At 34.2% G+C, this 12,078-nt stretch overlaps 1 protein-coding gene across 6 annotated transcripts in view; it reads right to left on the reverse strand.

The window, feature by feature from the left end:
- LOC131425118 (TOX high mobility group box family member 3-like) overlaps positions 1-12,078 on the reverse strand; it is a 176,622-nt gene that overhangs the window by 86,617 nt on the left and 77,927 nt on the right. For all 6 annotated transcript variants that reach the window (XM_058586723.1, XM_058586722.1, XM_058586721.1 and 3 more), the window contains one exon: positions 10-93. In XM_058586723.1, coding sequence (XP_058442706.1) covers positions 10-93 — 84 coding nt within the window. The remainder of the gene's footprint in view (positions 1-9; positions 94-12,078) is intronic.

Genomic DNA, 12,078 nt, shown 5'->3' on the forward strand with positions numbered 1-12,078 from the left:
AAAACTTACATGATCATTCATGTTGTACTGATGCCCGTGCTGGCCATTGTAATGTGGCACTGATAAAGAGACGTCAAGATTTGACTCGTTGCGCTGGAAAAGAGAGAAAGAATGATGTTTTTTAATAATAGTTTCGCCACAAATATTTGAAAATCTGCATCTATATGTAAATCAACACAGCAATTAAAACGTCAAATTGCAGAGTTTGTAATACATAAAAATATTTTATCGTGAATACGTCTTATTCCACTATTGGGAGTCTTTTCATAATTTATCCCCCTAAGAGAATAAAATGTTTTCGATCGTGAATATGTATTTAACGAAATAACATAATTTTCAGGTCGTGGACCTAAACGCGGATTTGAATGTGGATCTGGACCTAGACTTACCATACTACTAGTCCAGGTCCATATTTACCATATTACCGGTTCAGGTTTAAATTTTAGAACTGGGACCCGACCTGGACTACGAATCCGGGATTGAACCAGTAATATGATAAGACTCCAGGATTTGGACCAGGATCGTCACCTCGACATGAACCAGTAATATAGCGAGTATAGCATTTATTCGGACATTTGGTCGAAAGTTGCACAAAAGGGTGAAAAAACGTCTATCAAAAATTACTCAGTCTCTTTTGTTCGGCAGTAAATAGCTTTCTGAAACGTTTCCTAAGTAGGCTGACTCTCTATTGGAGATCAGTATCTCTATCGGAGATCAGTATCTGGTAATTAACGATCATGTCATGGCCAAAAAGTTGTTGAAGTTCTCTAAAAAGTACATGATTTGGCAGGCAATTTGTAGGTTTGGTTTGAAGAGCAAAATCTTCATAACTACGGGTCCGATTAACTAACAAGTTTCGATCAACGAGTGTGCGCAAAATCGGCTACTACCATCCATTCCAAAGCACACAAATGCTGTATTGTTTTGGCGTCTTACAACTATGAAAGAGCGAGTTGATATGCAGGGAGACCAACATCATCATGGTACCAAAGGATTGCTATCCCAGCGATATCTCGTCCAATAGACATCTATTGGGCTATTGTGAAGCGTAACCTTGGGAAATCGAAAAGACAGGAAATAATGAATTTAATTTTACTACAAAGTGAGAAACGGATATTATGAACAACCAAATAACCCTCTGTTACGATGTTTTTTTCGGATGTAGAAACAAATGTTATAAAAATAAAAAATAAGTATAGAATTCGCTCAAACTTTAGAAAAATTTTTCGAGGCCCGGAGGGCTGAATGTCATATACCAATCGATTCAGCTCGACGAACTGAGCAAATGTCCGTGTGTTTGTATGTGTCTAAGTGTCAACTAAGAGATCGAGATCTCAGAGATGGATGGACCGATTTTGATCAAACTAGTCGCAAATAAAAGGTCTCCTTGTTACCCTGAACGCTATTGAATGGAATCGGATGTTTACTTTCTGAGTTATACGAAGTTTTATGTCCAAATTTTCAGTTGTTTGACAGTATCTGTCACAATTGACCTTGAAAACAGAATATATTTACAGACTTAGATTCCGCACGGTAATAGCTATCCAACAAGCTATAAATTGTTAAAATCCGTCCAATTTTAACGGAGATATCGAAATTTTTGTGTAAGCGACTTTTTCCCCTATTCCAGCAGTAGAAGTTTTGAGCGCTGTCTGGCAAAGAAATGCTTGGGAGCCACATAAAACACGATTTTTTATACTGTCACATACATTTGTTTCCAAGTACCCAAAAGACTGTGTACAGCATGATATTTTGCCTCGGACCGATTTTAGCACGGTTCGTTTTAACATGTTTAATATGACATAAATAAACTAGATGATGGCAGCATTTTCGAGTTGATAACAATTCCATAATTATATTGATTTAAACTACTTACAGCAATAAATGCTGGAAGAACATAACAGCCATATACCATTCGAATCAGTTCGTCGAGATCAGCAAATGCGTGTGTGACAAATAATTTCACTCAATTTTTTTCGGAGATGACTCAACCGTTTTCTACAAACTCAGATTCATATGAAAAGTCGTATGCTCCCAAGCAAGGTTCCTGAATTACGTTTGGTTCCGACCTCTGGTTCCAGAGCTACAGGAGGACGCATGAAACGAAATTAAAATTGTATAGCTCATTTTTCTCGTAAATGGCTGAACCGTTTTAAGATTCAAATGAAGTCTAAGAATTATCTAAGATTCAAATGAAAAGTTCTAAGATTCTATAAAACATCTTGTTTTTCAGTCAAATCCAACTTCCGGTTTTGGAGATACAGGTTGATTAGTATAAAAATGTCTATTTCACATAAATTAATCAGGTTTATCGGGTTTGCAGATTTGGATAGTCGATAATCAAATAAACTTATTTCATTTATAGTTGTATTCAGTTTTCGTTTCGGAAAAATAAATCCAATTTTATCCAATTCTGACTTCCGATTCTGGAATTATAGGATGATGAATTTTTAAAATTCAAACCGATATAGAAGATGACAATCCCGAAAAGCTTTAAAGTTGGACTCAAAACTATTGCAATTTATTCGTCATATGGCCATACGAATCGGTTTGGGTTAAGCTGGTTTCTGAATACCGGTTCTGGAAGTACCTTAAATAACCGTAAACTCTAAACTGGAAATTACTTCGACATATCATGGAATGTTTAATCGGTTTAAGGTATCATCTCACTGCTAGGTGGATTAAGCGCGTTTTTAATAAAATTCTAGTTCTCTTTTGATCACAAGGTATTGTATGAGTTTTTTATTTTCATTTTATTATATTCAGGAGCAGGAAAAAGATCAAATGGAGCAGAAATTTTATAGTCTCTCTCTCTATCAACCATAAAGCTTTCTCCTCCTTTACATCATCAGAGATCACAATAACCCAATGATCAAACATTAGAGAGTGAATATTTAGATTCAGTTATTGTAACAACTCGGGGAAATCAGTTCGAGATTACCAGCCAAAAAACGCCACGAAATTTGCGTTAGAAATATTTCGGCGAACGGATAACAAGTCGATATTAATAATATTACAGCGAATATGGCTAGAAACAAACGTCAACTTTATTCCCAAAAACGGTCGCGATATTTATCAGGAAGCAAAGTACTGAAGACTCAATAGTCTAAGCTGTTTTCTTCTTCTTTGAATACAGTGAAACGTATAGTCGATCACTGTACCAAAGATGTTAATTGGGAAGTACATTCCACAGTGGTCCGGATCCACATTTTAGGGGGACAAAACATTTGTGCCTTAGCCTTATAGTTTAGAGCTATGATGTCTTCAGAACAAATGATCAGTGAAAGATAAGCCATATTTTGAAGCATATGGTATTAGGGTGGTTCTTATTATTAGGGTGATTTATTTTCCGTATTTGTTGAGATTGAGGACTGCACCCTTCGACAAAATTGTAGGAAAACTTATATCAAGCAACTTTGCCGAAAATACTATTGTAGTATCTCTAACGGTTTTAGTGTTACAGCTATTTTAAGAGAGCAACTTAGGGTGTTCAAAAAAAAATCAGATTTTTTGCTCTAGCTTTCTAATTTTTCACTTCTCGTTTTTGGTGTCTTTGAATATCTCTTAGAGTTTGTTGAAACCAATATTTTGATGACTAGCGCATTCAGGTAGCGTTTTCTGAACCGAAGTTATGAGCAAAACTAATTCAAAAACAGATCATTTTTAAACTGCTATATCTAACATTGGAGCAAATGAAAAAAAATCTATTTCTTTCATTTGATAGAAAATACTTTCGAGCATGTATAAAAAAAAGGCGGAAATTTTTTAAATTTTTTAAATTGTGTTCAAACATTGGGTTTTTTCATTGAAAAATGCTCTTTCATGTAAGATATTTATTAGCTATATATATAAAAATAAGGAATTGCTGTCTTTCAGCGTGTTAAAACTAATTCAGCTGCATAATCGGGAAGATGGAGTACACTCACATTGGTTGTTACTCTATTCGATAATGCTATTACAGGATCAGACGTTAAAAGAAATCGTTTGAATACATCCTCTAAATTCACAAAACGATTGAATTTTTGCGGATGAAACTGCCTATACTTGCGAATAGATTTATTTCGACTCTCTTGCGCTTCCTTACTGTATATACCAATAGGAAGCAAAGCATGTTTTATAATTGCAGTTCTGAATGAATGAATGAAACGAACGTTTTCGTTGATCCAGAAGCAGCTTTATCACTTTCAATTAGTTAGAAAAAGTATAAGATTCTATCTTCAGCTATATTCGAATATTTTAGTTTGTATCTTGTTAACATGGGTTTAGACCTTTGAAAATATAAAAAGTTTTTTGCATTGTAGTATTTAGGTTCGAGCTTTGACTGGACAATGCAGACTCAATTTGAATATAACTATAATCAGAAGGATTCATATTGCTTGCTGGAATGAATGATTCCATGCTATACTTGAACCTCGAAAGATATATACTTATATATTTTAAGTTTAATTCGGCGAACAACATCTACCAATCATACCGGACTAGGTAGCAGTCTAGCATGTACTCTATGATGACGAACCGAATAAGCAAACGAAAATTAAATTAGAATACATGAATGGATAGCAAGAAATTATATGAAAGATAAAACGAGCATATGCTCTTGTCTGATGGCAGACAGACATGGCGACATCAATTTTCAGATTTTCTCGACTGGTTTCTGAATGTGTGGCACAAATCCATGGCTCTCTTCTACGATGTGGTGCATTCTCAGGAAACAGATGGATAAGGCGATATTTTACAAGAAAGAACGATTGAGATACGACGTAGAAGAAAATTTAAAATGGGAAGAAATTTGAATTTGTATTCAGTTGTTAATTTAATTTTTCCAGGATCCGTCAAGCTACGATGAAGTACATTGAAAAACTCTAATAATACTTCAATCAACGTCCTAAATGTGTTGGAATTCAAACAAAATAATGCTAGATATGAAATTTTATTTATCATTTCTTCGGGCAAATTTCTAAACCACAGAAACCATCATTCTTGAATTCAAAGTGAATCTCAAGGATGTTTTCCGTTCTCGACAACTTCTTTTTTTTTGCTAATGAAGAAACAAGTTCCAATTTGTGCTCTTTACCATCAAGCGGCATCGTGTGTAACTTCTTCTTATATTTTTGTGTATCATAGAATCGCGGACGAGTATCACACATATGACATGAGAAATTGCCAGCGGCATAAGCAGAATTAAAACGAAAATCAGAAAATAAATGAGAAAAGTTTTTTAATTTTTAATTCTATTCTTGCCTTCATTGCCTGAGTTTACTGAGATGAGGATTTTCGTGCCCACTCATTCTACGCAACTGGAACTCCACCCAACCGCTAGCTTGCCGACGACTATCCTAATTTATGAATTTGAAACTTTTACACACAGTCTTCCATTCCTTTCACTTGTTGTGTCTTCCTCCGGTCCACGTCCTGACGCTGCTATCGGCTGAATCAAACTTGCGGGCGCGTGTCTTTTTCCAACTTCACACTCATTTTCGTCATTAGACTGTTTACCACAATTTTGCATAAATCTGATAATGCATAATTTTTAATTACATTTACTCAATCACTAACTTCTGCGCAATAAAGTTTCGTTAATTTCACGCCATTGTTACAACAGTGTGCAATGAAAAATGTGTATTCAAGAAAGAATTCTGTCGACCTTTGCAATAACCATTAACGAATATTGAGCACTTTTACATTGTAGATTCTCTATATACAATCAAATAAAAATTCGCGTTCGAATTACTTGCAAAATCTCGTGAAATGGTTATGCGAACAACCCCTAGAATTAATAGTATACTCACATACAACATGAGTGAATTGAATGTGATATGAACACTCACTACTTTCTATCTATGAAACACTTAACTCTTTCTGAATTATACATCAAATAGCTTCTAAAGGTCAGTTTATTGAAAACTACGTGAGAAGAAGGGTGGAAAATATTCACATAACTTTTCACGAAACTATAATGTGATTATTTTTTGAGTGTAGATTCCATCTATCATGATACTATTAATCTAAATACCGAAAAGAGCTTCAATTCAAGATACAATATAAAAAAGTTGCGAATTTCAAAGTATTAGAATTTGCAGATTTCATGTTTCATGAGTGGATTAAAGTGACATTTCTAACTTAACATTGTCATTGCCAGCGATGATCGAGGGATACGAAATTTTCAAATGGTAATAATTTTACTTGCTCCAGTAGTGCAACATTTTAATTCCCCTGGTAAACAACCACAATTAGATTAAAGCCGGGGTTAAATAAACGATACAATACTAAATTGAATATGTTCATCCAATGCCATTACAGTTTTGTTCCCAATCATTGAATCATTGATGTTTTTATCTTATGGTCACTCGACTCTAGATTGAAAAAAAAAACACTTTCTGATTCTACGGGCGGTGTTGGTAATCGAACCCAGGTAAACTGAGAGAAAATCGATCGTAATATAAAGACCGATAAAGACATTTCAATTTATAATAATTTCCAATAAAGACATTTCGTAGTGTCATTCATTCATTTTTACAAAGAGATCTGAATTATGGAATTCTGCCAGTTTCTTCGGGAATAATTGAACTTGGGATACTAGGTCACACATGAAAAACCTATTCCATTCCAACTATTTATTTAATATAGACTTCTTCGAAAAATCATTTAATGTATTTTTGAGTAAATTGAGGTCTTTTTTACACGAGGGATAAATACCGCGCTTAAAAACCTCTTCAAAAATTCATGAAACGTCGAGATCTGGTGTTAACTAGACAAAATTTTTTTTGAAAAAAATCCACTTTGACATTTGAGATTTCCGAAATCGAAATTTTTTTTGATGCCAATGTCTTAGAAATGCATAAAACGTCGAGATTACACCAAATCAACATTTTTTTTGAAAATAATCATAAATATACTAAGTATTAGAGAGTTGACTTGAATTGGGATAACATAAAAAAACGCGTAACTTCGGGAATCCGCTGTTAATCCGGAACCTACAGTCAAATTCAAACAAAATTCAATAACAGGCTATGGGACTGTAACAGTTCGGCTGAAAAGTTCGTATCGTTTAATAGAAACACACATTTTTTTGCCAAAATTCGTTTTTATTATTCAACATAATTGCCATCAGAGGCGATACAGCGATTATAGCGATCTTCCAACTTTTCGATACCATTTTTGTAGTACGATTTGTCCTTTGCCTCAAAGTAGGCCTCAGTTTCAGCGATTACCTCTTCATTGCTTCTAAATTTTTTACCAGCGAGCATTCTCTTGAGGTCTGAGAACAGGAAAAAGTCACTGGGGGCCAAATCTGGAGAATATGGTGGATGAGGGAGCAATTCGAAGCCCAATTCGTTCAATTTCAGCATGGTTTTCATCGACTTGTGAAACGGTGCATTGCCTTGATGAAACAAAACTTTTTTCTTCTTCAAATGAGGCCGTTTTTTTGAAATTTCGTCCTTCAAACGCTCTAATAACGCTATATAATAGTCACTGTTGATGGTTTTTCCCTTTTCAAGGTAGTCGATGAAAATTATACCATGCGAATCCCAAAATACAGACGCCATAACCTTACCGGCCGATTGTTGAGTCTTTCCACGCTTTTGGTTCGGTTCATCGCGTGCAGTCCACTCAGCTGACTGTCGATTGGACTCCGGAGTGGAGTGATGGAGCCATGTTTCGTCCATTGTTATATATCGACGAAAAAAATCGGTTTTATTTCGATATAACAGCTCCAAACACTGCTCAGAATCATCAATTCGTTGTTGTTTTTGATCGATTGTGAGCTCACGCGGCACCCATTTTGCACAAAGCTTTCTCATATATAAATATTCGTGAATAATATGTCCAACACGTTCCTTTGATATCTTTAGGGTGTCAGCTATGTCGATCAACTTCACTTTACGGTCATTGAAAATCACCAGTACGAAATTTTTTCAAACCACTTACGAATTGTTGCTTCACCCGGTACAGAGTCTGGATAACACTCATCAAGCCAGTTTTTGGTATCGGCGGCACTTCTTTTCATCAAAAAGTAGTGTTTCATCAAAACACGAAATACCTTTTTTTCCATTTTTTTCACAATAACAAAAGTAGCTTCACTCAAAATGCAATATCTTACAAACTAATAATCAGACAGCTGTCAAATTTATACACGTATCTTTTGAAGGTTGGTACTAACTGAAAATGGTATGGATTTAATTCTAGTGGCGCCCTCTCATAGAAACGATACGAACTTTTCAGCCGATCGTTAGGGCATATCATTTGAATCTAAGCTTATCGACCCAGCTTTTTTTGCAAAAAACGCGGTGAAAAAATACATAAAATCTCACATCGGTTACCATTCGGCAAAAACTAACGGTGAATTAGAGTAGTGGTTATTTTATGTGAATGTGTTCTCTTGCGGAAGATTTTCACAGGGTCATAACCGATAATTGACCTGCGTAGCGCCTGAGCACAGATGAACGAGAACAAAAGTTCTATTCAATTAGGCTGATTCTTTTCAGAGTATAGTTTAAGTGGCAATTTTCCAGATAAGGAAAGTTACGGATTTGAACTCCGTCATCTGTGATATTTTATCGGAAATTTCAATTTCTACTATTCATCTGTTTTCTTCAGTTTGCTTTTCCACATTACCTTGATAATTAAATTTTCTATGAATTTCCAATATAGCCCCTTCAAAATTAAGGCTAGAGTCAAAATGGCAAACCGTCGATGCAAATTATCTTCTTATGAAAAATTGAATCCTATCAAAAAGAAAACAAATGTTATAATCTAGTCGTCATTTCCGGTTGAACCGTTCAAATACTATTTATATAAGTAATAAACTACAAAATATTCGTATTTTGTTTTTAAGTATTTAGATTTTTGTGCAACAAAACGAATGGTTAACTACACACCTAGAAAAAATCGTGTAAATTTACGTCTTCTGAGACCGACATATATGAGCGTCAAAAATGACTAAATTTTACAGTTATTCTTACTTATATTAAATGCATCTTGACATATTTTTAGGTGCTAAAACATGTAAATTTACACGTTTGCTTGATAGGCGGGGTATGTTTGACGTAGATTTAAATCATTCTTGTAAAATTCGGTCATTTCAAGGATTACGTTCTTATTGATTGTGTCATATGTGGATTTACGTCACTTGTAAATTTCATAATATTTTACTGTGTATAATATTTCAATGTTGCATTAATGAAATTAACGCGGGTACTTTGCATAGTTGACAAAACAGGCAATATTTCTTCACATTTTACTAAACACACTTACAATTATTTTTGCAGTTTCTGAGAATATAGTAAAAATAGACTTCATTCATCAAGTTAACCCAAAGTAGAAAAAATCCACATGGGACTGATATCCAAATATGGACAGTGCAGTCCTCATTCGAATAAACACGTGGTAAATATTTATGAAATCGATGAAACAACCGTGAAATTCGTTACATTTTATCCACGACTTTATAGACTACACAGAAAAAAATAATGAAATTTACACGACATGTATACTTTGAAAGAGACATCAATTGAATTAAAAATTGGATTTAAAACCATCGATGTAAAAGTATATTAGAATGCCTTGATTTTTCAATGAATTATACAACATATTTTAATTTACGCTTAGTTTTTCTTTTAAAGTGTATTGAAAAGATCTTTACTTAGGAGTAGCTTTATATTCAATTTCCTGCTCCAAATATGTGCATGAAAATAGATGTAAATATTTTGATCTGTGTAACAGAAATTTCTCTCTCTCTCAAGGAAATTGTAGTTGAAAATTAACAATAATCTGAAACATTCACGATTCTGACTCTGCCCCATGTTTAGCCTCTAAGAGAGAGACTGCATGCTAACCGTACATCGAAGCGCTCCTGAGACTGAAAGTGGTTCATTTTCACTACTATTTCAAAATCAAACCTAAGGACATCGTTAGTGAGTGGGTGGCATAAATTGAAAATTGTCTATGGTATTCATCGTTTTCAGTTTTGCGAACTGTATCGATCTTTTATGACGGAGTGGAAGCTTCGCTTCACACAGCAATAGTGTCAGCAATACAAACTGTATGTACTTTCTACTGATAATAGGGTAACTTTTACAGAGATGATGAAAATATAGCATATAGTGTTGATCAATATTGTTGCTAGGGGACGGGTATAGCGTGATGGGTAAGTCAACGCCGCCCATCTGGGTTCGATTCCCAATTCCGCAAATAGGTTCAGAAAGCTTTTCTGGCCCGAAGATACGAATGTCCTTAAGGTCAAAAACTCTACAATCACCAATTAGTCTTTGTTTTATGAACACTAGATCTATAGTCATGTTGTATTTAATGTCATCTTCACTTCACTCAAATAGTTTTAAATAATGAGATTGAAGTGATGAATTGTAATGACTTACGGTATCCCTATAACAACTAAAAGCTGGGAACAATTTCCTTATATTGTTCCATCTTACCCGCTTTGATGCTGTCAAAGTTGACGCCACAGCACCACGATGCTTGTGAAAAAACTGTTTGCTTTGTTTCTTTTATTACTTCAATTTAATTTGTTTTTATGTTCTCATACGAACGTACAGGCATGAAGTGATCGAACACCTGGATCAGAATAAAACTAAACAGCCTTCTGTCTAGGGACTGATAGGCAAAAGCTGCATATTTCAAAATATCTCATTTCGTTTGAAATTTACCGACATAATTCGGATACCACAAATCAGTCGTCTATTATAAATAAGGTATTATTCCATATTTTTAGATTTACATAAAATAACTTTCTTGTACATCGCATTTTGAAGCACGAATGAGAATTCGATTGATTTCAAATCGATTGGCTTCCGCGCTGAGTATTTAGAAACTTGGTAATATCGCGGAATAAGGGTTTGTCGCGAATCAGTATTCAGTATCGCGTGTGAGTGTTTGCCTAATTAGATTATACTATACTAATTGTCCCGGAGAACTTCGTCCCCCGAAAATTCATATCTGAACTCAAATTATATTTACAATAATCTTCATCCGAATTCAAACCATCCCGATCAACAGAGCATAACAGGATTCTATCAAAATTATGAATGATCTTAATATTTATATCTCATTATGTTATAAATATGATTCCAAATCAGAAACAAACATTTGGATTTGATTAAGATTATAGCAAGTCCAGGTATTATATTTAGGGGCTGTTATATTTCTGGAAAAACTATACTAGAAAATTGAGAAAAAAAAGAGTTCAAACACTTTTGTCGATCATGTTTTTGACTTTCAACCCGAAAAATGCTATGCTTCAATTCAATCAGCTGTAACAAACATATTTTCCAATTTAACATACATGAAAATGCTTTTGAAAATAATAATTTGATATTTGAATTTGTTTTAAAACTCGAATAATAAATATTGGAAAAAGTGATATAGCATTCGACTCAGTTAATTGAATTCTGCAATGTTTCCTCAGATATGATTTTCACAAGTTTGAAGTCAAATGAATGCTTGAATTCTTCAATTTTATCGGTGACCGATTTTTGTTTTCGAAAACACAAAGTGATAAGTGTTCAAAACTTCATAACGTTTTCAAAAGTGACGCTGCAATAAACGAAAAACAAAATCTAAACTGGGCTCAAAAAAAACCAAACTCAGCTCAATACTTTTTCGATTTATAGGTCTTTTAGTTGCAGACTGAAAATAGCGGCTTTAGTTTTACCGGACCCCGGATGTACTGGAAATAGATCCAAAATCAGTAAAATCGAAATGAGTTGTTAGGTCATCAATTTATAAAATCTACAAATTGCAGATATCGCATTTTGCCCGTTGTCATATATATCACTGCATGAACATTTTTATATTCATGAATAAGACAAAAACGATTTATCGCACCATAATACTTTCGATTTGAAAAGTTCAATCTATCAATATCAAATAAATTGATGATAGTCTCATTTCGTAGTATTCTGATTACTTCCAATCCGGAACCATGAGCTGAGATTCGAAATTTGCAATATAGAGTTTAAAGCAACCGACCCGCATTATGAGGCGTTCCATTTGAATCATTTTTTCTGTGAGTCAATCTAGTCAATCAAACAATAAAACCCGAATGAAAGTTCAATTTTGATG

This window comes from Malaya genurostris, chromosome 1 (genome assembly GCF_030247185.1).
Source record: "Malaya genurostris strain Urasoe2022 chromosome 1, Malgen_1.1, whole genome shotgun sequence".
NCBI classification, from domain to species: domain Eukaryota; kingdom Metazoa; phylum Arthropoda; class Insecta; order Diptera; family Culicidae; genus Malaya; species Malaya genurostris.